Below are 27,634 nucleotides of genomic sequence, written 5' to 3' on the forward strand. Positions count from 1 at the left end.
TTTGGCAAATTTTAGCGAAAAGTAAAATTAAAAACTTTGTTTTGTTTGTATATAGTATTCACACGTCAAACTAACGCAGTTCACGAATTTGTGGCCTATGATTCCGACCGGTGAAGAAAAAAAAACAAAAGAAAAAATAAAGTTATACGAAACATTAAACATATAATAAAGTGACAGTCCGAATTACAATTAAAAAGAAAGAATCAATAAACAGTTCTGTGCCGTTAGTGAAGCGCGGTCGGCTTTTATTATTTTCTGAACCTATTGAAACGCCGTGCTCATGTGACGCAACAAAGATTTAGATCGGAGCTCTGTTCGTACTCAAAACTCACAGCTGATTTGTCGAGCTCAATATCGTCAAAGGATAGATCACGCGTGATCCGCTTGTCACTATAGGTCTTGTCCCAAGCAGGTCGCTGCGACATCGTGCGATGATTATGAAGCAGAATCGAATCGAGAAAGAATGAAAACAGAAGTACTCGTCAACCTTCTCCGAAAACCGTTGAACTTATGAAACTCATCAAAACAAATTTTACTAGATCTATTGTCTTTAATTTTCTTGTTTCGATTTCAAACGATAGTTATCTTTTTTTTTCATAAATAATAGTATTTGTATCCGATTTTGTTTTATGTATTTTGTAAAACTTATTTACTTATAATACACGTTTATTTACTATATAGTTTATAATATGCCTCATCGAATTGGTATAATTAACAACATAGACAAGTTTGATTCACAATTCTTCAACTTATCTACAACAGAATCACATTTAATGGATCCAGGAATGAGAATGTTAATGGAACATACGTATGAGGCAATTGTTGACGCCGGTATAAACCCTAAAGAGTTACAAGGAACAAGAACAAGTGTTATAACAGCAATTTCGACATCTGAGGCTCGATCGTTTTTTCTTTATAATTCTCAAGTAAGACATATTTAAATACAATACAATAAATAAAATATAAATATTCAACGTATACCAATTTGTTTGATGCGGGTACGTTTGATGTATCTTTTACTTTTCTTTTTAATAAAAGATAATAATGTTGAATTTTATATACAAGGTGAATCAGAGAGGATGGAAGTGCGACTTACCATATAAGACGGGTTACCGACCGCGCCTGTAATTTTCACTGCGCTCCATAGATTGCGGCACCGTAGAAGACGATCGCGCGTATCTGCAATTTCAAAAAATTTATTTAATATTATTATTTATTTGTGGGCTTCAGTGAACTTTCACACCACCCTTGAGGCGTCACTTTTGGCGCGTTAAATTTTTTTTTAAGTGAACTTTTGCCTTTAGCCATATTGTACCACATTTTATGACCTATTTTGTCAGTATGAAAGCCAAATAGATAAATTGAAGTCATATTGCGTAAGAGTACATGCAAATGAAAACTTTCATTAACATGCAATCGTGCGCAACATGTCCACAATTGATCTATTACTTCAGCAAATGCTCAAAGTGAGCCCCTTTCATTTTCTGACAAAATACAGCTCTTCTCAATATTGCGCTACGTACCCAGCGCAAGATCTGCGGACTTATTGCGCAGCAAGCTCGCACAATCCTGTCTTTCAAATCTTCTACGTTTCTTGGTCGCGTAGCGTAAGTTTCTTGCTTAACATAACCCCACAAAAAGAAGTTTAACGGTGTAAAATCTGGTAAACGCGGCGGCCATTCGTGAGGACCATAAAAACCGATCCAGCGATTACCGAATTTTCTTTTCAACAGGGCTCTTGTTTTATTGACCGTATGAGCAAGATGGCCATCCTGTAGAAACCACATATTAATACGTGATTCCAAAAGCACATCGTCCAATAAATTAACAAGGTCCCGTCTACGAAACCTCCGGTATTGCTTGTCATATCGATCTTACCATCGATGAAATAAGGTCCAACGATGGTCTCCAAGAATACTCGCCCAAACATTCACAGACCATCGGACTTGTGAATGCGCTTGCTGCATTCTGTAAGGATTCTCGGTGACCCAATAATGTAAGTTATAACGGTTAACCGTGCCATTATTATAAAAAATTTATTCGTCCAAAAACAGAATGTATTTTACAAAATAATGGTCTTGCTCACTTACATTAAGAAGCCAGCGACAATACTGCTTCTGCAAACGTCATCATTATTATAAAGTTCTTGAATTAGACTGACTTTATAAGGATGGAAGCGAGCTGACTTAAATCCCTGCAAATCGATGCTTGACTTATTCCGATGTCCTGGGCCACGACTCGCGTATTGACAGTGGGCTCGTCGGCTACTGCCTCTTCGATCAAGGCCGTGTTGATCCGTCGTGCTTGGCGTATACAAATATGAAAATTATGTTAAAAAATTAATTTTTTTTTAACAAAAGCAGTTAATTAAATATTTACCTGCAAGCTTAATAGGTCGAAATTGTCCATGGCTTCGTAGCCTCGTCACCAGTCTCCCGAAAAATTTAAAATGCGGTTGTCTCCGCTCGGGGTACCTCCGAAAATACTCCCTGGCGGCTACGAACGGTTCTTCGTTATATTGGGCGTAAACATATACCATATCTATCAATTCACTATTCGAAAAATTGCGTGCCATGGTTTTTGCCTCAGTGAAAATTGCTTGTATCCACGTGAGACTTAATAATAAAAAAAAATAAAATAGACGAACAAAATAAACAAACAATAAAAAAAAACAGATAAACGAAAAAATTTAAAAGATGTTTTTTTGTTGTAATTGCTTTCGGTTTGAAACCTTTAAGTACCGCAGTACAAACCCATGAAATCGGTGGCGAGAGAAAACGATTACCTTATAACGACGAACGGCAACGATCTAAGAATTGACCTTCCGAATGCGAGATGATAGAGCGTCCACTCATGCTACAATTTTTGCGACCGTTTCCTGCGAAATGTCTTGAGGACAATTTTTATAAATTGCTTCTTTAATTTTTTTAATAAACCAACAATTTATTTTTTATTTTAATAACTTGCGCATATGATTTTTTTTCCTCATCGCATAATCCGGCCTTACCTCATCTCTCTGGCTAGTTCTCGATTTGGACTCTTCGTTGAACACCCAGTATAATAAGTTTTTTCGCATTTTATCTATGAGTTTATGTATCTTACGTGTTGATATATTGCAAAATAAATTATTTATTTTACAATACATTTTGTTTCAAAGATGTGATTGTTATTATTATCATTATAATCTCTTACAAAATTACTTGTATTTCAAAAAATTTTATGCACGTATAGTGTTATAAAATAATGGGATTATTTCTGAAAATTTATATAAATTAGTACCATAAAAAAGTATTTAAAAAATTATTCTGATATATATTATGAAAATTATTAAATTAGAAAATTTTATATAAAAAGTATTGAAATAAAAAACAATTTTGAAGAGAATAAAAAAATATAACTCTTAAAAATGTATATGTGTGTGTACAATCAAAAAATGTCTTCTTTACAAATCGATAATTTCAATTTGTAATTTTCAATCTACGATTTTTATTTATTGTTACATTACAAAAAAAATACTAATTTATTTTTTAATTTAATATAAACCAACAAAATATCAATATACAAATGTGTGCTGTCACGTATTTTCCTTTTTTCCTTTCTTCGGAACGTCGAAAAAAAAAAGATCGTGATTAAAAAGGGAACGTGGATTCTGCGATCCGCGCTCGTAAATGTTACACGAGAGGAAATGGGGAGAGAAAGATAAAGAGTCCTCCTGTGTGTCTCGACGCGCGACAGAGTAAATGCGCGAAAACTCTAGTTGGACGCCAATTTTCCTTGACTATAGCTGCTCTCGCGCGATCTTTCTGATAACATAAATCAGTGCGGATTTGTGTGCCGGTCCTGAGTTCGTTGGTGCGTTCGGTTTTGATGACTTCGGGTCCTTGCAACGAAGTTCTGCTTGTATGAGGCGGTCCCCTCGCCTTCATCATCACCTGTGCTTCTAGATAAGTGGCCTCTCATCCCAAACACCATTCGCTTTCGTCCTCTCGTCGTTTTTCGGGCGCGTTGTTCCCAGTACGGACCTACATCCCGCCGACACTATCCCGCTGGTTCACATTACCGCTTGATCGTTCTCCAAATTTGGCGTTTTCGGTTTTTCTCGTCTCTTGCGCCGATTTTCTCAGTTCGGCGATTAACTCTCGCCAAAATAAATACAATGAAAAAAAGAACACAAAAGAGGAATGCCACGATAAGTAACTAAAATAAAACGCGAATCAGAATCTCTGAAGTTCCTGATCCCGCGCCTCTTGGTATCGGCGGTTCGCTGAACGCCGTTGCGCCCTGTGACGGCCGCGGGGAGTTGCAACGAGGCTGCGAAAACCGCCACGTCACAGTATATACTTTGGAAATCACATAAAACTATAAACAGATAATAAAAAAAAATTTGGCGCTACAAAATAAATCTTTAAAATTGAAATTGTATGTTACGTCAACTAAGATTTATTTTTTTTTTAATTATTAGGAATGAAATCTGTGGAGACGGTTTAGTGGGTAAGCAAGGAAGTTGACTACACACTGAATTTCGTATGGCGTTTAAAATTAGAGTGCCACACGAATTACGCGCTAGGAAAAAATTTGAGGAAATATCGATTAAAATCAAAAGTGCGTGATTGGTTCTTTTTTAGGGAAAGGAATTTAATCCTTCTTACCTGGAATAGAACCGGCGGAGGTTTTTCGCAGTTGATGGAATCTAAGGTTTTAAAAGAAAATCTTTAAATTATCAAAATAATATAACAACATTTTAATAAGAAACTAAATACATCTATAATAAAAATATAAATTTATTGACTTAAAACAAATTATAATGTAAAAAGAAAGTGGAATAGTTTTAAACACAATAAAATATTGATACATTTTTGTAAATGTGTGAGTGTAAGTGTATGTATGTGCCTATTAATCTAAAGTAATTTCTTTTATCTCCACAATTCTGGCTGTGGTTCTCGGAAAGGCTTGATCTGTCAGCCTGATCGGGGCCAGGAATGGAGTTTCCATCCCCAAGAATCGGATAATAAAGTCGCTTTTCTCTTGATTTCTTTAGGATCAAAATGGTCAGAGCCTATGGTAAAGATCCCTTCCGGGATAAGATTCGTCTACGGAGTACAAATCCTCCGCAGGAGTTTGAAGAAAAGATCTGAGATCTCTCTTGATTCCTCTTCCTCTTCGAGAAACTCAATACTCGGGACGGGAAACGGTTTAGGATCCGGGAAGTTTAGATCTGGCAGAGAAATCGAGTCATCCTCAGTCAAAGATCCAACTTCCTCGGGTTCGGCAGAAGAACGAGGAGATGGAGAACGAGGAAAGGAACAGGCCAGAAATTTGTCTACAAAAAAGCGAGAATCAGAGACAATGGATGAATCCGGCATAAAAGAAGGAGAAGTGGGGTAGAATTGTTCTGATCCGGGCTCCGTAAATCGATCGAAAAGATCCAGCGACGGAGGTCGTTGGTTAAATGTTTCGTATAAATAAAGCGACTCCGGATCTCCATGCACAGGAGATGCAGAAGGAGCACCCGGACGCGGAGACCACGATCTCTCTTCTTCTCAAGACGGTTTCCGGAAGATTTCCTCCCTTGGCGTCGCCGCGAATAAAAACGGGACGAAGAATCTTCTTAGTAATTCCCGCAGGTTCTTTATCTACTTGTTCCTTCGCACCCGAATTTCCTTTAGGGTATTCTTGTTTCTTGATTTCACTAAAAGGTTTCATTGAAATTTGATTGAATAAATTATTTATGTTAGTAAAATAGATATTCGAGAGGGACTTGTTGTGCTCATTGTTTCAGATCTCTGTATCCGCCCATCAAAAGATGCTTACAGCTCAAAGAACTCATGGAACGTCACTCGAAACATAAGCCATCGATAATCGCCAATTTCTCAGCAGCTTATTGCAGCCATTTGCTCGGTAACATTAACTACGAGAAATAATTTAACGCAAAATTTAGAGGACTTTAATGAGGTTCCGAAATCTTTGATACTCACGCCACACTCTCACTGTTCTCGGAGTTATAAAAATGCATTTAAATGAATTTAACGTGTGTGGAATCAAAAGAAAAATTTAATAGTTGGAGTTGAGACTTACTTTTAAATATTCTCTTGAGCCTTTTACAGTCAAACTATCTTGAACACTTAGTGGCACTGGCTAACACTTTTTCGCCTCGGAATCTGAAAAGCAAGAGAGCGTGTTCCGCCAAAACACGAGATTTTATAAGCTCAGATTTTATAATTTTCAGAAAATCAGATTTTATATTTGTCGAACTTGTTCCTCCACGTTTCCTTTTCCGCAATAATTGGGCATATGCCCAATTTTCCTCTATGTTTTAAATTTTCTAAGTTTTGCTCTTAGTTTCTAAATTTTGGTAAGGAGTTTCTGATATCCATTGGTTTAAGATTAAATGTTTATAAGAAACTCCGCCCTCAAGGGCCCAGACTTTCTGAACCTTCTAGAATATTATTAACAAATTGAGAAAAAATGGTTAGAAAACGTTTTATTATCGAAAGGTCACATTCTATTACCTGACTTTTATAGCTTTCATCTGTATGTCATATTCTCGTAATTGCGGGGCATTCGAGCCCTTGGTTTTTCTAAGGCATATAATCCTCGGCGCAATTACAAGTTAGAAAGTTATTTTTCTTCTTAAATCCTTTTACCTATTGTCAGATGTTTCAATAACACTGAAATATTTCTTGGGCCTCTAAGTTCGATTTTTTTGGTCGTGTAAACCGTTTTTGGCCATGTCCTGACAAGTTTCCTATTGTCTAGTTTTCGTTGGCACCCGTTTTACAATTTGTTATATGGTATTTTTTTTATGCGTCTGATAATAGCGGATATTTCCAGTTGTAAAAATGTCTTCTAGAAGGTTAGAAGTCCTGCTTTCGTATTTCAATGAGATATGGTTTACTCTTCCTTATCTAATGTGAAACGACCGTAATTCTTGGGCCGCGAATATCGGGCCAGCAGGATTGTCCGGATGTGCTTGCCGGGCGGACAGGATTCGCGAGAGAATAAGTAGGTCCGTAAATACACAAGACTTGGATAAACAATTAACTGATTGTTTATTCAATTAAATAATTTAAAGAACAATTCACAATAAAGACAAATGTGACGAACGCGTGGTTGAGACGTCGTCGGAAAGAACAATCATATAGGAGAACGCTTGCGGTAACGCGGTAATTGGAGCGTGTATGCGCCGGATTGGTACGGCGGTGATCGATACGCGGATCTTTGGCGGGCGGGCCGTTACAAGTTTTTCGGCAACCGCCTAGATAACGCCCTAACGGATCGCGGGGCTAGCGGCGCGAATATTCCCCGTCGGCGCGGGCCTGGGCGGGGCCTGATCGGTGCACGCGGCGCAGGACGCGGTAGTCGAAATAATTCGTAGATCGCGACGCGAATGCGGTTTTCGGATGTAGTGGAGGACGGAGCACCTGTCCGGTGTTGCAGTAGCCGAGAGTGCTCGGCCGAGGCAGAGAGCTCTCCACCCCGGGTTTGTGCAACGGTGCGAAAGGAGATGCGCCTTGGCAAACTGACCGTAGATCCGGGATTGAGATCACTCGAAGGAGGCGAAGTGCGCTTCACCCCACGAGCCGATCTTACGAATCGAAAATCGCTTTTGGCTTTAGGAAGACTTCTATACGGGCAAGCGTCAGGAGTGCCTGATCGAGGCGGAGTTCGCTCCATCCCGTTGTTCTGCTTGCACTAGTAGTCGGTCGGTCCGGATGTTCGCTGTGAGGCGAACGGAACGAGAACGGTTCGCGACTTTTCCGAATTCGCCTTTTTATCTAGAAAAGGCAACGGCCCGGGGTATCCTGGTACGTGGCGCCTGCCGCGGTATTCCGCGGTACCGTACGCGGCGTGTTCGTTTGGACGAGCTCGGGGCCGCTCGTGTAAGTCCGTTCCGCGGGACTTTACGCGTACTCGACACCTGTACAATTATTGCGCCGATGATCGGTTTCTTCGGGAGTCCCCGCGCTCCCCTTCCTGTCCGAGAGGATGGTCGTCTCGGCCTCCGGCGGTTCTTCTCCGGGAACGATGCTTTTCCCGGGGGCATCGTTACAAATTTATCAACTATGCGTCGGAAAAAAGAGATGTGGAGTTAGAGACATAACATATGTAAAATGTAAATAAAAACTTAATACAGTAATAATTTAAATTACACACTACTGTGTCGCGTAATATAATAATCTGTTTTTGTTTCATAAAATATTAAGAGTTACGTAACAAATCTTAAGAATTATGAAAACAAGACGTTTTAACATTGAAATAATTAGTTGGCAGGACCATCTTTCATTGGGTGCAATATTTCTGTCATGGCAAACAGAATTTCTCACTGGCTTGGCGTTACTGGACCATCATTTAATGTTGATACTGCATGCAGTTCAAGTAACTATGCAATAGTTAAAGCTTACGAAATGATTAAATCTGGAGATTGCGATGCAGCCATTATTGCATCCGGCAGTTTATGCTTTCATCCTTTTGTACAATTCCAGTTTTATCATTTAGGTATGTACATTTAAATTATTATATTGCACGCTTGACAGTTTTGATATTTATTTTAAAGATATATAAGATTACGGATCATCGAACGCGGTAGTGTTTCAAGTCAAGTGTACGAAAAGAACTACTGCGTATAACTTACGCGAGTAGCCAAGATCAGGACATATGAGATTACGAGATCTCAATAATGGTTTAGCTGATTGTTCTTGTTGTAAAATTATTCAATAATATAGTTTACTGTTCCGAATTATTTATATTAGACACAGTCGGGTTTGTCACAACAGAAGCAACTGATTATGTTTTTATTAATAAAGGCTTTTAGTGTCAAAGTTACGCGTACAGATAAATATGTAATGGGGCTTTTCTTTATTTGCGAGTCGTTCCTGAATAATTTGGCGCCGGTCACGCGTCTCCTGAACAAACAGCACGTCCGCGCGCAACAAAATAACAAAGAATTGAACGCGAAATGTCGCCCAAAGTCACTAACGACGCAAATTCTAGACGCTGACCTTGGACGCTGCCGAGGGCTCTCAACGCGATCGGGGACAAGAAGTATCGTACGAACGCGATAGTAAACACAAAATATTGGGAAATTATCGTCGATTTCCCACGGATCTCGGCCGAATCCGAACGCTCGTTCAAAGCCACGCACCAACTTTAATGATTCGCATAGTGACGAATCACACCAAAGCTACCGGGCCCGGGTGCTAGTTCAATGTGGCCGAGTATCGTCCGAACATGGGACCGTCTTCCCACGAAGCAAAAGACTACAATCATATTATCGTCGCCAAGCGACCCCCCTCTCTCTCTCTCTCTCTCTCTCTCTCTCTCTCTCTCTCTCTCTCTCTCTCTCTCTCTCTCTCTCTCCCCCCCCTAATCTTGCTTTTACTTTCTCGCTCGCTTGCTCGCTCAATAAATCGCTCATTACGGCCGTCGTCTGCTTCAATCGCACGCTAACACAGATAGGAGCGAGGACCGTGAACGATTTCGGTAGAAGGCTTACACCCACTCATAAGAGGTCTCGCGAATTTATCGCGCGCAATTTTGAGGCTAGTTTTTTTTGGGCGCAACTGCTCACGTGGGGCCTTATCGATAACATGTTGATCAGCGCAGATTTCAGACGCCGATCACGAATTTTTTTCCAAGCTTGTTTTGAGACTGCCGAATATGGACGACGGGGCTTGCCCGTGCGGGGCGGTTTCTTAGTTCCTGTCGTCTCCAGTGCTTTCGGATGGGTGGCTTCTCATCCCGGACACCCTCTGATTCCGTCGTCTTCTGGACAGTTCGTCCGTTGGCGCTTCTCTTTACTTCATTCTTTCCCCGGTTCCACGTTATCGATTCATTCGCCTCGGTGAGTAGCCTTCGCATGGCTCAATTACATACGGTAATAACAAAAATAAAAAATCTCGCGACAATTAAACAAATTTTACAATATGATATGAACCTACGGAGATTCCCTCAACCCTTCGCTCTTTAACTACGGCGCTCCGGCGGGTGCCGTTGCGCCCTGTGACGGCCGCGGTGAGCTGATACGAGGCAGGGAAAACCGCTACATTATAGTTCATAACACTGTCACGAACGATCGGCTATTCGAGATCTTATCGCGTAGTTGCAACCGGACTTGTGCGTACACGTTTTGACTTTGTTAGGACGCGTCTAGAATTATTTCTGCTCGTCTGAAAATCTGAACGTTTTAATTAAAATAATTATTGAAAAATAATGCGCGAAAGAGATAATTGTCGAAAAAGAGCGATCAAAAAAGGTGTTCCTTCAATAAATTCTGTTGTTTTCCTTTGTATAAAAAATGAGTTCTAAATGTATAAAAATGAGTATTACAAAATGAGATTTGACAATTAACGCCGCGGGGATGTTACGCGGTCGTGGCCGGTTTATTTAACGCGAAAAGGCGGATGTAAGTTTTTCGAATATGCGAGTTACGCGGAGACACGCGTTGAGTACGTGGCCGGTAGATGAGATCCGCACAGAATCTATAAATGAGTTTCACGCTTGAATTAGTCTTTAAATTGATATCTGTCTGTTTAAATGTTCTTGAGAGCTCGTACTGAGTTTAAACAATGAGTCACAATTATATTAATCGTGAGTTCACACGCTGCAAGATGTGATGAGCTACTGAGCACGAAATTCAACACGCCTCGTGCTGCAGGGTGATGTCTTCCAGAAGATTCTTGGCGTGTTGCACACGGCGAAGATGATCTGGATGAGTTGTACTGGAGACAAGGCGATGAGTTGAACGATGAGTAGCACGATAAGTAAGAATTGTGAGAGAAGCACACTGCACGTTGTTGCACACGAGGTGATGCTTGGCATGGCTGAGTGAACACTGATAAGCCTCGAGCCGGCAACGCCTTCGAGAATCGGAGGCGATTATCGAACGACAGATCGATATCGATCCGTCACCGGTGATCAGCCACGAGGTGCTGCCCCCGCGGCGGTGAAATAATTAATTACTAGCTTCAAATCTTGAACACCCTTAAAAGGGCGAATTATTTGATTGCCCTGAAAATTGTAAATTTTTTTTTTTATACAAAGTGCTCAAAATGCCCGTCGTCCATCGTGATGCCCGATTTTATTTGTCTTAACAAATTTTCTTGCATCCTTTCCAGCATTTCTTTATCGATGCTCCAAATTGCATAATGCAATTTCTCATGTAATTCCTCATGAGTTTCTGGAAATTCTTTGTGAACGTTACTTTTACAATGACCCCATAAAAAATCTAACGGAGTTAGATAAAGCGATCGTTGAGGTTAACGTATCGGTCCATACCGACCCATCCGCGACAACTCTTGCTGTAACGAGGGAAAATCCGCGATTTCGGTTACCGACCATCGGGTATCAAATTACCAATTAGGGACGCTGTAAAACCCAAATGTATTACCGACGATTTCTCGCGTCGGCGCAGGTGTGATCTAGGATGGTGCTCGGGAGAAACACAAGTCGACATGTGCTCTCTCGGGATTTTGCTGTCCACAGTGACGGATGGGTAACAAAGTGTTTGGTGTACGCCGCTATACTACCGAGGCGACGGCAAGGACGGTCGTGGCTGGACGACAACAGACGGCAGGACAAGCCACGGCGTGCGGATCAGAAAGAACGTCGGCGAATGTATTAACGTACCGGTAGGTCGGCGGGGTTATGGGGAGACGTACATGTGCCCCGCGGCGGGAATAACTGAGTCCTCGCTCCGCGGAGGCCCTCAGGCTAATCAAATTCTCTTCCGCAGTTTTAAGTACAGAATTAAGAATCGGGCCCAAGGAGCGTAAGAACGAGCCAGCTCGACCATCACGGGCCGCGGAATCTACCGGCGTGCCGTGTTCCTGTAACAACGGGGAAGAGAACCAACAAAAGGACTTCTTATGCAAACGTACGAAGTTCGAGATCTCGGATTTTTGCACGACGGCGAAGGTTATCACCAAGTAATCCTTTTCAACGTAGGGAAACTTCGCCGCCGGTGGACTTGAAGACGTCACGTGAGCATCACGTGACTGAACATTGCGTTGGCCCGTTGCCGTTAATATTAGAGTGTGTGTGAGCATCACGTGATTTGTACATATCGTCGGCTAGTGCCGTTGGTGTTATTGCGCGGAGAACGGAATTTTCCCTTGTAGATATAGCTTACATTTTTTGGTTCTTTAGAATTGGTAAATTTTCGGTCGGTGATCGGGACACATTCCATGCGATATACAGGTGTCCCGCACCATGTGTCAATGCTTCTAGGGATAAGTAAATATTGGGAATACAAATTAAAAATTCCAGTGCCATTTTGTAAAATTCTCAATAGTTATTGAGAAAAAAATTAATTTGTCTAGCGCAAAAGCGACAAGAAAGGTGTGGACGAGTGAGCGCAACAAGCGAATGGCTAGGAATGGCGCCGTCGCCTGTCGCGTCACTCACGCGTGGCTTCCTTGTCGCTTTTGCGCTAGACAAATTAATTTTTTTCTCAATAACCATTGAGAATTTTGCAAAATGGCACTGAAGTTTTTAATTTGTATTCCCGATATCTACTTATCCCTAGAAGCATTGACACATGGTGCGGGACACCCTGTATACAGGGTGTCCCAGCCCAACGTCATTTTTCTTAATGGTGGATAGAACTCGTTGAAATAAGATAAAAAGTCTTATATCTTTTTTCAAAATTTGCAACCGTTAACGAGATATCAATTAAAATGTAAACGTGTGCGAGCGACAAGGAAGCGCAGACTGAGCGAGCGCGCGATAGACGGCGGCGAGTATCGCTTAAAGAGAATGGGCGGAACTAGCGCGTAGCGAGCAAGACAAGGAGACAACGCGCGAGCGAGACGATGCGAAGACACGCGAGCGAAATAAAACATCAACGCGCGTTGTCTCTTTGTCTCGCTCGCTACGCGCTAGTTCCGCCCATTCTCTTTAAACGATACTTGTCGCCGTCTATCGCGCGCTCGCTCAGTCTGCGCTTCCTTGTCGCTCGCACGTGATTACATTTTAATTGATACTTCGGTAACGGTTGCGAATTTTGAAAAATAACAAAGGACTTTTTGTCTCATTTCGACGAATCCTATCTACCATTTTAAAAAAGTGACGTTGGCCTGGGACATGCTGTATATCAAATATTAAATTTTGAGCACGATTGAGTCGTTATTAATCAGTTTTGATTTTTAGTTAGTAGAAGCAAGCGATTTTTTTTCGTAAATTTACTTTTTGGTTTTATTTTCTTTTGTAATCACCGAGCAATAATCTTGTTATTTTCTCTTCTGATGGGATAATCATTAAGTTCAATTACTCTTTTTTGTAGCCTCCGTGCAATATTTTTTTTGCAACTGTAAATCTTACAGTTTAATAATTATTTTGTAGACGCCGATTTCGTCCTTATATTATTATTTGTTGGAGTCGTGGGTTTCATCTCCGAAGTAAAGAAAAATCAAAATTTTAGTTTATGTGTATACAGGGTGTCCCGCAAAATGCGAAAAATCTCTCGGATGTAGGTAGACATTAAGAATATATTTAGAAAAGTTTAGCACCAATTTGTTGACTTCGCGATCTTAACATTTATATGAATTTTTATAACCGAGCGAATAAGAGAGCGCTCTTAGAAGCGATCCACGCCTAATAGCATTGACTCTGCCCCAGCTTTTTCGTCGTTTAGCGATTGTCCGATCCCTCCTTCCCCCCCATCCGTGTCTCCTACCTTCACTAAACCCGCCGAAAGAGAGATCAGCCAATCGATAAGCTGGGGCAGAGTCAATGCTATTAAGTGTGGACCGCTTCTAAGAGACCGCGCTCTTATTCACTTTGTTATAAAAATTCGTATAAATGTTAAGATCGCGAATTTGATAAATTGGTACCAAACTTTTCAAAATATATTCCTAATATTTACCTACACCCGAGAGATTTTCCGCATTTTGCGGGACACCCTGTATATTGATTTGTGAATTTTGGCACATTGCATTATAAGGACTTGCACCATCCTGTTTAAAATTATTTTATTTTTGTTTACTAGGGAAACTTCTTCTAAAAATTCTGTTAAATTTTTTTGCAAAAACTCCAAACGTGTCAGGCCCCTCAATATTGCAAGTACAATAGCTAAGCCCTTTATTTTGGTACTCATAACACCAGTCCAAGTACAATATTTAACTACCAGCGTACTTGAAAACTTCTTAAGCGTTTTGCATGTGGGTTTTCGCTGTCCTACACATGCAAATTATGCAAATTGAAAACTTTTTCTCGTTTAAATAGCAATTCACTAAATATTACATTAGAAGGAAATGCTGGATCTTGTTCTGCTCTTTGCAAAAAATCTTGGCAAAATGTTTTTCTTTCTAGAAAATCTTTTTGCTGCAAGTACCGCACGAATGTAAAATGATAAGCGTGCAGCTTTTCTTCTTTTAAAGTTCATTGAGCGGACGAATACGTTAACTCTTTCTGTCGAGTAATATTTCGAATGCTTGCTTCCGGATTTTGTTTTACTGCGTGTAGAACCCGTTCGACGTTGCAATTGTTTCTAGCATTTCATACAAACTTTCTTAATTTTAAGTGGCACGGCCATGGTCACGGTCACACGGATGAGCGAACAAATTGAAACGACCTGTCCACTTCGCGCAACCGAATGTCAGGCTGGTAGCAAATACCCGGGGCGCTCGTCGGGATACAGGATTCGATTTAGTGTAGGTCCATAGAATGCACCGAAACGAGTATTAACAAGAAAATAATAAAGTTTATTACAAATAACTTAGACGCACGTTTAGTGAAACACCGTCGATACAATTTAATAAAATAAATTAATAAGACGCGTGCGCAATAACAGAGTTTACGAATGGTCGCGATTATCCGCGCAGATTAAAATGTGGTGTGTCGAGTATCAGTAGGCGCGGCGATCGTGGATCGATGGAAGATCCTTTCCGGGAGGACCGGTGGTACGCGGGACGCGGGCGTCGATCGGCGGGCATGGTTCGCGTGACAATAGGCGTGCCCGTATAATTATGACGTGTATGACGGATTGCGGTTTGGTAGGTGCTGACCGGCGGTACTATACGCCGACGTGGCTAACAATTATTAATGCGATAGTTTGATCGCGGCGTGTTGTGCGTATTAGGACTGTAGATGCACCTTGCCAGTTGTCGCTAGCCGAGAGTACTCGGCCAAGGCGGAGAACACTCCACCCCGAGGATCACGACGGTGCGAAAGGATGTCGGTGTCCGGTTTGGTCCGTGTCGTCGAAATCGGATCGAGAGTCCTCGAAAGAGGCGGAGTGCGCTTCACTCCACGTGCGATTCGTGCGAACGGTCAAACTTGGACTGGTCGGATTCTAAGAGCGCCAGGAGTTCCTGGCCGAGACAAAGTGCGCTTTACCCCGTGGATTGTGTTCTCTAAGGAAGGATCGGTTTGTGCTCGCTCGAAAGCGAACAGATAAAAACGGTCCCGTTGAGTTCCGACATCGCCTTTTTATACAGAAAAGGGATGATGCCGGGCGTTCGGGGCTCAGCGGAGTGCGTGACGTACTTCCTACTCGTGGCGCCGAGGCCCCGGGAAGCAGCGCGATCGGAAACGATGAGCGTCGACGTCGACGGCGCGTTTGGCGACGCTCGGAATAATTCAGCTAAGTCCGCGCGTGGACTTAGTCGCGAAACAGTAGCAAATATGCTGCCGTGGTACGCCGCGTGTGTCAGAGTCTTAAAAAATGTTCGGGACGCACCGCGCCCCGGGTCCTCGCCGAACGGTGGTATGTCCGGCGGTTAGTCGATGACATGGCCGGAACGGTGCCATCGTCGGGTGCACCGTTACAAAATTAAGTAGACGAAATTGAGTAAACTTGCGTGTTTGCTTCAGTTTGTATGATCTTCAATGAGTTTGGTCAATAAAAATGTGAATGTTATATGAGATTGATTCGCCTGGTAACCAGCAAGATACAACTCCAATGATTTTTTTCGCACCACCAGCGTATCGCTTATCATCGCGAAAACAAAATTAGGATTGGAAATCATAATGATCTGAAAAAGATTCGACATCACCAGTCGAAACTACCGATAAGCTGATAAATTTATCTGATCGGTGCTGCCACACAGAAAAACATGAATCGATCACTCACTTTAAATGCTTATTCTTGAACAGATTGAGATATATTTTACCTAGAAATAGTACGTTTTGTCTTTTGTTTTATTACATTTCTCGGCTTGACTTTCCCGACGGTTTTTAAAAACTGATTTGGTGCGTCCATTAGTGGTGCAATAAAACGCATGCATTTTTTATCTTTATCTTTTCTTTATCTTTATTTATAAATCAAAATTTAGATAATTAAATTTATTATTAATAATAAATTTTTTTAGGTGTTTTATCTGCTGATGGTTATTGCAAACCATTTGATGAGGAAGGTAGCGGGTATATGCGTAGCGATACTATTGCAGTAATATATCTACAAAAAATTAAAAATGCAAGAAGAGTATATGCAACTTTTGTATTCGGTAAAACAAATTGTGATGGTTTTAAAAAAGAAGGTATTACTTTTCCATCGGTTGAAAAGCAAAAAATATTGTTAAAAGATTTTTATGAGCAATGTGATATTTCACCTAATGAGTTATCATATATGGAAGCTCATACGACTGGTACTATTGCTGGTGATCCTGTAGAAGTCATGGCCATTGATCAAGCTTTATGTTCTAAGAGAAACACTCCTTTAATGATTGGATCAGTAAAGTCAAATCTTGGACATTCTGAAGCCGCCAGTGGTTTTTGTCAAATTGCAAAAGTATATATGACATAAAATTAATTAACAGTAATAGTACTTAATATTGTACATTATTGCAAAAAATATACAAATTTTTATAGGTTATATTAGCTATGGAAACTGGTATAATTGCACCTACTATACATTATAAACGTCCACGAGAACAGTTGACTGCTATTATTGAAGGAAGAATAAAAATTGTTACTGAACCGACACAATGGGATGGTGGTTATATTTGTGTTAATTCTTTTGGATTTGGAGGTGGTAATAGTCACATATTATTACAATCAAATCTTAAAAAAAAAATTAATAATGGAGCTCCGAATGATGACTTACTTAGGCTTGTAGCAGTATCTGGACGTACAGAAGAAGGAGTAAAAATAATTTTAAATGACGTAAGTAAATATTGTTTTGTTTTTTATTACTTTAAGTGTAACTTTATTTATATCACTTTTTATTACCATAAGTGCAGTAAAAGTATTCATACAAAAGAGACAATAAAATGTATGTAACGGTAGTGACTCTTGGTGTCGCGTTGGTCTTGTCGGATTGAGGCTCGCTGGAGCCAGGCTTCGATAGAGCACGATAGTTCGGGCTTTTAGTTGCGGCCTAGGCCGACGGGAGCGCCCGTCGGAGAGACCGAAGTTACTCGGGCTGGCCCGAGGAGCAGCGGTCAGGAGCGCCCGACCGCGGCGGTGTCGTCGGCAGCGTGCCGCACGACAGATCCTAAAGCCTGGACGGGATCTGGAGGGGATCTCGGTGGCCCGGACTAGCCGGGGGCGCCGGCGGTGTCCGGTCGCCTCGGTGGTGGAGCCTCGGGAACGCCCGAGGTCTCCAGGAACCTGAGTTGTAATCTGCCTTGGGAGCGCCTAAGGCAACGGAAGACTCTCACCGGGAGCCCCCGGGGACGACTCGGGAGCGCCCGAGTCGGAGAGTATGCGAGAGGCTACGGGAGCGCCCGAAGCCTTTAGGAGCTGGAGGATGTGATCGTCACCGGGATTCGGATCAAACAAGATACTCGCTCTGCCGCGAGCTCGGCTTATATAGCCGCCAAAATGAGAGTAGGGAAGCTCCCACTCTTACCTCGGCGGCGCGCGCCATCGTCGGGCCGGTGGTCGCCCGACGAACTTTCCTGGTGCGTCCGGTGCTGCCTGGGTCGGTGTTCGCCCAGGACTTCCTCGGTGACGGCGTCGGCCGTCTAGGGTTGTCGGCCCTTTAGTGGCGGGGCCTAAGCCCTCGCCACATGTAAAGCGTTATGCCAATATAATTTCACCAAATAAAAAATTTATTAAAAATTTAATTGCAAGTATATTTATTAAATAACAAAATAATAAAAGAATATAAAATATAGTTAATTAGTACTAAAAAATAATTTTATATTTTAAGTTGGTTTTAGAGTTAACTGTTTCAATTCTTTTCGTTATCCTATAACATATTGTAATGCTCGGTACTGGGTTTTCGCGCATTTTTGCATCACGACGCCTCCACGCCGCAAGAAAGAACTTTGACATATTTTAACAAAAAACCAAGAACTTTTTAAAAAGCAGAACAATACAAACGTAGTGATATGTTCGTTTTCGTTAAAATCTCGAAACTAAATAACAGATAAAGCTAATACACATAATTCCGTTTCCTAGGGGTGAGGAATGAGCGATCAAGTTCGCGAGATTCTCACGTGTGAACTGTCAACTTCAAGACGAGCACAATAAGCTTTAATATGGGCGTAACAATGTAGCTAGAGATTTGACGACAGAGTTGCCAATCGTTTTCGTGTTCCAATGGCACAGCGTCACATGAATGATTTTATCGAATTCCAGATCGTACAAATTCTGTAAGTAGATAGTTTCAAAGAAGCGAAAAAGATTTAGCCGTTGAGCTTACATCTACAAAAAATAATAAAAAAAATAAAAAGAATTAAGACTAACAAGGGTAGGCCACAAACCTAGCGTCACCAGTTTTGATGGCCATTTTTTGTGATAAACTACTCTGTTAGTAGAGTACTCAGGTAAAAGGTAAAATTTGTCGAATGCGTAGCTGTTTATAAGAAAATTTATTTAAAATATAAGCTTATCCTTAAGTACCGGTGACTGTAGGTTAATTGATGTGAAGCGCAGCGACTATAGTTTGTGAGCATCACGCTGCAAACACGTGTGCAAGTTTTATAGACACTTCTTTTTATTGATATTTATGTACAAATTATTACTTTATTTACAAATATTATAATTACATTATATACTACATAATACATAAAATTATTTTAAACACATAAATAATTAAACTTAATGTAATGTCACACCTTTTCTTATTCCGCAAAGAAGGAAAGCCGCGGACAAAAAGGAACGCGGATTCCACGATCTGCGTTAACGCACTTCTGTGCCACGAAAGATAACGAAAAAAAGGGGTTCTGAATCCTTCGGCGTGTCCTGACGCGAAACGGCCTGTTGTCGCTAAAACCGAGGTGGGCACCAAGTACGGGCCTCGCCGTGTCAATTTTGTTACACCAAACGCGACCAAATAATTATCGCTAAGCACCAAAAATTAACGGCCGTCACGTGCAGGGGCTAGCTCATCCGAACGGAGAGAGGCAGAGTTAGGCAGACAGAAATCGCGAACGAACAGAAGAAATAAACGACACCAAAGAAAGAATAATCTCACGTACGAGATTTGAAACAAACGAGATCAACAATTTATTAAAGAAGAATTTAATAAAAGAAATTAACTGAGAGGCTAACGGCCCAGCCTAACGATACGTGGAAGACAGAATTATATTCTCTTTTGCACAAGCGTCAAATTATTTAATGTAATTTTTGTCCGGGTTTTCCCCGGTTTACAGGCCGTACCTGATTGTTCTATCGTTGGCCACAAGCCTCGCCAACACCCGGTGCGTCCCCGAATGTCAAAACAACGCAAGAATTACGCACGAGATGTCGCATGTCGTTGTCGATCGCTCGAGCCCTAACTACCGATCTCGGTCGCTGCCGAGGGCTCTCCATGCGAACGCGGACATTAAGCCTCCTGACGACGTAACAAACGCTAGTAGACTAGTAATAGACTTTTTCGCGATGCCGACTTTCTACGGAGACTCGACTAACCGAATTCAAACGCCCGCCGAAGGCCAAACACAAACTGTAATTACTGGCTTCGTGGCAAGTTACTAAAAGCTATTGGGCCTAAATGCCCGCTCAAAGTAACCGGGTATCGTCCGAACGCGGTGCCGCCTTTCCAAGAAGCGGAAGGCTTTCCCCCCCTCTCTCTCTCTCTTTCTCTCTCTCTACATCTCTCTCTCTCGGCTTCTCCCACACTTAGAAGGTCATCCGCTATCGCCGCTCCCTAGTACGGAAAAGAGCGAGGACCGCGCAAATTTCAGCAGGAGGCCCGGCTTATTTTTACCCACGAGTTTTGCGGCTTTTCCGCGGGCGAAGTCGCCACTAGTTTTTCGGGAGCGTAGCAGACCTCACGAAATCCTAATGCTAACCAATTAATCAGCGCGGATTTTGAATGGCTGCTCGCGGATCTTCCTTTGCCTTGCCTGTCTTGCGGATGAATCCCAGTGACTTGGTTTTTCTATTGTAGGTCATCTTTCATGCTCTCGAGATGAGTGACCTTTCATCCCGTGATTAATTTGTTTCACGGTCATCTCGAAGAATTTGTCCTCGGCTATTTTCTTTCGCTTTTTCGTGCGTCCGCCCTCCAAATTGTCCGCTCTCGGGGAGGGGTTTACGAAATTCCGCGACATACGATAGTGATAAATAAAATGCGATAATTAGAGAACAAAAATTCACACCAATGGGACCTTCGGATGTTTCTTCGACCCCTCGCTCTCTTAGCCACGGCAGTCTGTCTGGCGCCGCTGCGCTCTGTGACGGCTGCGGGAAGCTGCGGCGAGGCAGCGAAAGCCGCCACGTTACAGTAAATAAAGCAATAATTTGTATGCAAATAGAAAGAATAGAATACGTTAAGTCTAAAATTAACTTGTATTCACGTATTAGCGTTCAAAATAAATGGTCGATCTTCGATGACTCTTGTGGTAGTACCAATCGAATCAATCAATCAGCTTATCGATAATTTCGACTAGCGCCATCGGATCTTTTCCGGATTATTATCTTCTCTGGTTTCACTCTTGTTCTCACAGTGATATGTGTTAACGCTTCGCAGTATTTAAGCGCAGAAGGATTGAACGCCAGAAAGGATCTTAATTAATACAGTAGATCTTCTGTAATATAGGTCCTTATATTCCATTTACACTATATACAAGATTATTTTTGGTATTATATTATGCGCCTTACGGCGTCGGGTCGATCCCGTTACAAAAGTTTATAGCCTCTATTCTTTGTATGTCATGTGAGGCGCGGTTACGGTAACTTTTATCGGTCCCCAATTCTCGTCCCCTAGGTAGGACACCGAAGCTTCGTTTTTGGATGAGGCTGATGTAGTAGCCCACGGGTCTGTCTGTACACCCTTTTCGTCCATCGTAGGAGCGTGCTACAATATGTGCTGCTCCGTCTGCGTTGCGACGTTCTCTCCTAGACTTGTAATTAAAGCCGGTGGAGACTTCGGTCAGTTAGGTGTTGTAACCCTCCAGACACGTTGATCGTACGGCCTTCGCAGAAAGAACTTAAGCGGTCTCGTGAGTCTCGGTGGTTCCAACTCTATCCGGTGTAGTACCCAGGGTCTAAGTATGAAGCCAGCGATGTGTTTCACCTTTGCCTCTTGTTGCCCAGCGGGATGCGGCGATGCGGTGTCTTTCAAGATTTCTGGTGTTCTCGGCGGAAAGACGATCTCTTCGTTGATCCTCGGGACGTTGTTGTTTTGGTCCCTCTTCGGTGTAGTGCCGATCTCTCCGTCCGGACTTGCTGGCACCCACTTGAGCGTTATCGGTTGCTTCTGTCCTCTTCGAAGTTGCTTGAGCGGCATCCGTGCTATCAGCTGCTTTTCTTTAGCTTCTTTACCGCTACTGTGCGTCGTTAACAGACAAGTAGCGAAAGCTACGGTTCGCGCATGTAGCAAATTCTAAAAGCAGGCAAAAATTGCTATTTCGTGCTTTCTTTGTGGATCCTGGCCCTATTTATACCGGTTCTTGTCATTTTTTGTTTACGGGTTGTTAGTTGTTTATTTGTGGCGCCTAGCAGCGATCACCGGCATAATCGCGTTACCGCCGCATACATCGCTGTATGCCGGGTTGCGTTTCGGTGCTCGCTGGGTTGCCGTCCTCCTGGCGCTCACCTACTCGTATTTCTTTGTGCTGTCCTTTCGGCAGTTACAATATGTAATACACGTATGGTGCGAAGGAAATCATTGAAGTTGTATTCTATTGATTTTGGACAAATAGAACTTACAAAAGAAGGGCTCAAGTAGTGAAACGCCAATTTTGTTAAAACTTACAGGATTTTAAGATTAGTGTTCCTACATGAATCTAGTAAAGTAGTTCGATGCACTTCTCAAAAATAGCTGCAAAAATCGATTTCTAAGATTTTCGAGGTCATTAAATAGAGAAAAGTTTTACTTACTTTTGAAGTAGCTTGGTAGCTTAGTGCAGAAAGTCTTAGTATTTCTAACATTTTTAACAAGTACGAGACCTGTTAGAAATTTAGACTAACGATAGTTGAGTATGGGCCCGCCGCGGAGCAGCACCTCGTGGCCGATTGTTGCGGATCGATATCGACTTCCGTGTTTGATTATTGCCTTCGATACTCAGACTTGCTAATTCGAAGACAATGCAAGCTCGGGTTCGAGTCCCGTTTACTACTTTTTATTTTTTTTTAATTTTATTTTATAATACCATATGCTGAGAGGAATCATATTTTTTATAAATGCATTGTTATTGCGCAATAACAATTTATTTATAAAAAATATGCTTCTTCTTTGCACATGATCAACAAGATGGATAGAATAGGCGGGATGGGCCACAAAGGTCTGTTATTCTTATTACTATTTCTTTTTACTGTAGTAATGAGTAGATGGGGCTACAGGTATAACTTAACCTGGCCTTATGGTATTGTAGAGTTGGATGAATAAAATAAAGAATATGGAAGATTTAACTGTTAGTAAAAGTATATAATTAATATAAAAGATACATATGGTCTTTACTGTTTGGCTGCTCGAATGCATCTAAAGCGCTCCGGTTTATTTCGTGGCCCGTTGGCCCTCTCATTCCTTTGTCTTACAATCTATGCATACTATTCCTATCAAGCACGTACTAATGAATCATTTGTACGTATATCTTTTATCCTCACAGTTCATTATACTCTTATTGACTCCGGAGCACGTTCTATTTATTTAATATCATATTTCTATTTAGCACACTCATTTAGTCTCATATTTTAATATAAAGTTATTTCTCAACACCCCTTCTTAACTTTATACTAAAATGTTACATACAAAGCCTTAATGAATTTCTATGTTTTATAAAAGTATTTTTACTAACACTTTTCGTTAGTAGATCCGCAATATTGTTTTCTGAATTTATTTTTACAATTTCAATAATTTCCTTTTCGATATTTTCGTGAACTTAATGATATTGAACTTCTATATGTTTGGAGTTTTTAGTCATATTTCCATATTTTGCTATAGCTATTGTACTTATGTTGTCTTCATAAATTGTAATAGGCTTATTTATTTGGACATTTAAAGTTTCATTCAACATATTCTTTAAAAATAATAATTCGGTTACTACCTCAGATAAAGCCACATATTCTGCAAAAGTTGATGACTTGGTTACTGTTTTTTGTTTTCTTGCTTTCCAATATATTACATTGTTAAATAAGCGAATTACATAACCAGTTGTAGATTTTCTATCTGTGGAATCTCCTGCCCAGTCGGCGTCCACCATACAATCTAAAATTACTTTATTATTAGATTTTTTATATGTTAATTTTAAATCTTTTGTTTTATATAGATATTTTAAAATTCTTAACGCATACTTAAAATGTGTGGCATTATAACAACTCTGGAATCTGCTAAAGTAGTTTACACTGTATGCGATATCAGGCCGCGTGCCTATACTTATATACAGAAGTTCTCCTATTATATTTCGATATTTTATTTCACTTTGAATTTGAGTTGAAGGTTCCAAATTTAGATTTGTTTCCATGGGGGTATCATAAAGTTTTGCATTCTGTAGATTATATTTTTCAGCCAGTGATTCTATATATTTTGTTTGTGATAATGTCATGAGTTGTTTCTTCTTATCAAACACTATATTTATACCCAGATAATTTTCTATTTTACCCATGTCTTTCATTCTGAATCTATTAGCTAGACTTCTTTTAATTTGATCTATTAGCATTTTATTTTTGCCACAAATTAATAGATCATCAACAAATATTAAAATATAAATTTGATCTTTTCCTTCATTATAATAATACATGCAATAATCGTAGTTGCTTCTTTTGAAATTCAAAGTCAATAAAAAATCGTTAAAACACTCATACCAAGCTCGGGGGCTTTCTCTCAAACCATATAAAGATTTATACAATTTATATACTCTATTCGTATTATCCGTATATCCTTCAGGTTGGTTTACATAAACTTCTGAAATTATCTTACCATTTAGAAAAGCTGTTTCAACATCCATTTGTTCTATATATAATTGTTTTTGGCAGCAGATGGAAAGTAACATTTTTAACGTCTGTGTTTTAGCTACAGGTGAATAAATATCTTCAAGTACCTCCCTTTGTTGAAATCCCCGAACTACTAATCGTGCTTTAAATTTATTATTTTCTTTTCGTGTATATATCCATTTTACATCTAAAACCTTTTGTTGTTTTGGTCTCTCAGTCAAATTCCAGGTTTCGTTTTTATTTAAACATTCTAATTCATGCTCCATTGCTTCTTTCCATTTGCTGCTGTCCTTATCATTTATCGCCTCTGAATAATTTGTCGGACTGTTCGCATTTATAAAATTAATATATACTAAATTATTATATGTTTCACTTACTCCGTATCTCTCGGGTTGTTTCTTAGTTCTATTTGATCGTCTTATTACAGGAGATAAATCACACGAACTATCAATACTTTTAAATGATTCGTCTAGACTCTTATCACTTTTATTTGGGCTTTCTAACTCTATATCCTCTATAGATTCGCTAAGATCTATTAAATTTTCCGAGTTATCTTCAGCTTTATTATTTTCTGTATCATTTACTTGTCCTTTTAAATCAATACATTTTACGCCCTCATCTATGATATCTATATGTCGTGTAACAATTACTTTATTATTTATTAATACTCGATATCCTACATCTGAGTATCCTACTAAAATTCCCGGATCTGCTTTTTTATCCCATTTAGAAGTACGTTTCTGTTCTGGAATTCTAACAAATACTTTACTTCCGAATGGTCTTAAGTATTTTGCGCTAGGTCTTTTTCCAAAAAATATCTCAAAGGGTGTTTTACATTCTATTGTATTAGCTAATGTTCTATTCTTCAAATATGTTGCTGTGCATAATGCTTCCGGCCAATATTTCGTATTTAATTCTGCTTCAGCTAATAAACAACGACTCATATCCATAATGGTTCTATTAAATCTTTCAGCTGTTCCATTTAACTCGTGTGTATAAGACGGACAAAGATTCATCATAATCCCTTTTGATCTGCATAATTTATAAATTTCTTGATTTAGGTATTCTTTTCCATTATCGCACCTAAGTGTTTTAATCCTTTTTCCGGTTTTATTTTCTACCATATTAATATATTCTTCAAAACAATGATTAACTTCAGATTTTGATTTTACAATATATGTTTTCGCTAGTTTACTATAGTCATCAATGAAGCTTACAAAATATTTTTCTCCATTATATCCTTGAATCCGATGGGGCCCATTTACATCTGAATGTATTATTTCTAAAACTTCTGTGGCTCTAGTGCGATTATTATCAAACGGAAGATTGTGCATTTTATTTTCTATACAAATTCTACATTTCATATATTCTGTTTCTAAATTTTCAGGGAAATCATTTAGTAATTTATTTTTACTTAAAATATTCAAATATTTGAAATTTATGTGGCCAAGAATTTTATGCCATTTTTCTTTTACTGTCATTTTACTTGAACTTGGGGTTAAATTTATTTGTGAAGTAGTGTTTGCTAAAGTACTGGGTAAATAATAAAGATTTTCTTGTTTATAGGCCACTGCAATTAATTCATTAGTGTATTTGTAAATTTTCAATGTATCCTGTTGAGCTATAATTGTATTTTTTTCTGTTATACGGGCAAAACTTATCAGATTTACATTTAAGTCTTTAACAAAGAGAACATCCGTTAATCTAATATGTACTATTCTGTCATATACTTTTACGTTTATGTCTACCAGTCCTATCTTTGAAGCATTTAATGATCTACCGTCGCCTAGCATGACATCCACGGGATTGCTGATTTCCTGGCTTTCACTAAAATAATTTTCATCGTTAATAATATGCCCGGTGCATCCTGAGTCTATTATCCAAACTATCTCAGTATTGTCCCTAACCTCGGGTATGTTGTCGTTAATACTCATCATGAAGCTGGCATAGCCTCCGCTTTGAAGAGCTTCTATAGTTTTTCTTGATGTAGACGGACGTTCTTGAATTTCTCGATGGTATCCTCCATTACCATTGTCATGGGCGGTGTAGTTAGATGTTCTTCCTCCTCGATAGTTTCTTCCCTGTCCGCGCCAATATCTTCCTCGTCCTCTTCGGAAAGCACCTCGATGTTGTTGTCCAAAGCCTCTGTTTCCGATCCATTCAGAATTTTCTCCTTAAATCCCTTCCTTGTTGAAATTACAATTTTTCATAAAATGTCCCACTTTGCCACAGCGGAAACATTGTCTTCCTCTGTCCGTATTTGTAGTGAAGGCACTTGATTTTATTTTTCCTCGATTTTCTTCTTTTCCTTTTATATCAATCATGGCTATTTTTCCTTTTAGATACTCAACTGTTTGTTGATCTCGATCCAAAACGTCAATTAAGTCACCAATGTAACTTAATGACTCTGGTAGCGTTCTCAGCATATAGTTTAATTTTTCTTGTTCCGTTACACTAGCTCCAGCAGATTTCAAATCATTGACAGCCTTTTCAAAATCATTAAAGAAATCAGTCGTGTTAGTATATTCTGCTAATTTCAATTTTTCCAAACGATTACGGTACACTATTTGCAGTGCAGTGGATTCTTTTAGATAAAGTTTGTCAAATTTTTGGATTATATCAAACGCTGTCTCACATTCACTAACGAATTCCAGTTGTTTATTCGTTATGGAGCTGTAAATGTAATTAAGTGCCTTTAAGTTTAAATCAACCCACTCTTGTTCTTTATCAAATGCAGTGCAGTATCTTTGTGCAGCCAATTCACACTTATTCATTTTTAAAAAAGCCATAATTCTTTTCTTCCAATTCCCGTAGTCTTCTCCATTGAATATGGGTATCTTAATATCTGCCATTGTTGATGACATTTTTACACTTTCACCTTTTTTGCTACTCAATTTTCTTTCAGACACTTAATTCACTTCTTCTTGTCACGATTTTTAATTCAACCACGCTCTGCTACCATGTAGAGTTGGATGAATAAAATAAAGAATATGGAAGATTTAACTGTTAGTAAAAGTATATAATTAATATAAAAGATACATATGGTCTTTACTGTTTGGCTGCTCGAATGCATCTAAAGCGCTCCGGTTTATTTCGTGGCCCGTTGGCCCTCTCATTCCTTTGTCTTACAATCTATGCATACTATTCCTATCAAGCACGTACTAATGAATCATTTGTACGTATATCTTTTATCCTCACAGTTCATTATACTCTTATTGACTCCGGAGCACGTTCTATTTATTTAATATCATATTTCTATTTAGCACACTCATTTAGTCTCATATTTTAATATAAAGTTATTTCTCAACAGGTATAATATGACTAAAATAACTACAGTTATGTGTAAAATAATAGCACCGGTTAAAAAAAT

The 27,634-nt window shown here is 39.9% G+C and overlaps 1 protein-coding gene across 1 annotated transcript in view; it reads left to right on the forward strand.

Moving 5' to 3' along the window:
- LOC139108254 (fatty acid synthase-like) overlaps positions 1-27,634 on the forward strand; it is a 215,641-nt gene that overhangs the window by 16,394 nt on the left and 171,613 nt on the right. The window contains 4 exon segments of the mRNA XM_070666383.1: positions 682-926; positions 8,265-8,496; positions 16,308-16,726; positions 16,807-17,100. Of these exon segments, the coding sequence (XP_070522484.1) occupies positions 682-926; positions 8,265-8,496; positions 16,308-16,726; positions 16,807-17,100 (1,190 nt within the window).

This window comes from Cardiocondyla obscurior, linkage group LG14 (genome assembly GCF_019399895.1).
Source record: "Cardiocondyla obscurior isolate alpha-2009 linkage group LG14, Cobs3.1, whole genome shotgun sequence".
NCBI classification, from domain to species: domain Eukaryota; kingdom Metazoa; phylum Arthropoda; class Insecta; order Hymenoptera; family Formicidae; genus Cardiocondyla; species Cardiocondyla obscurior.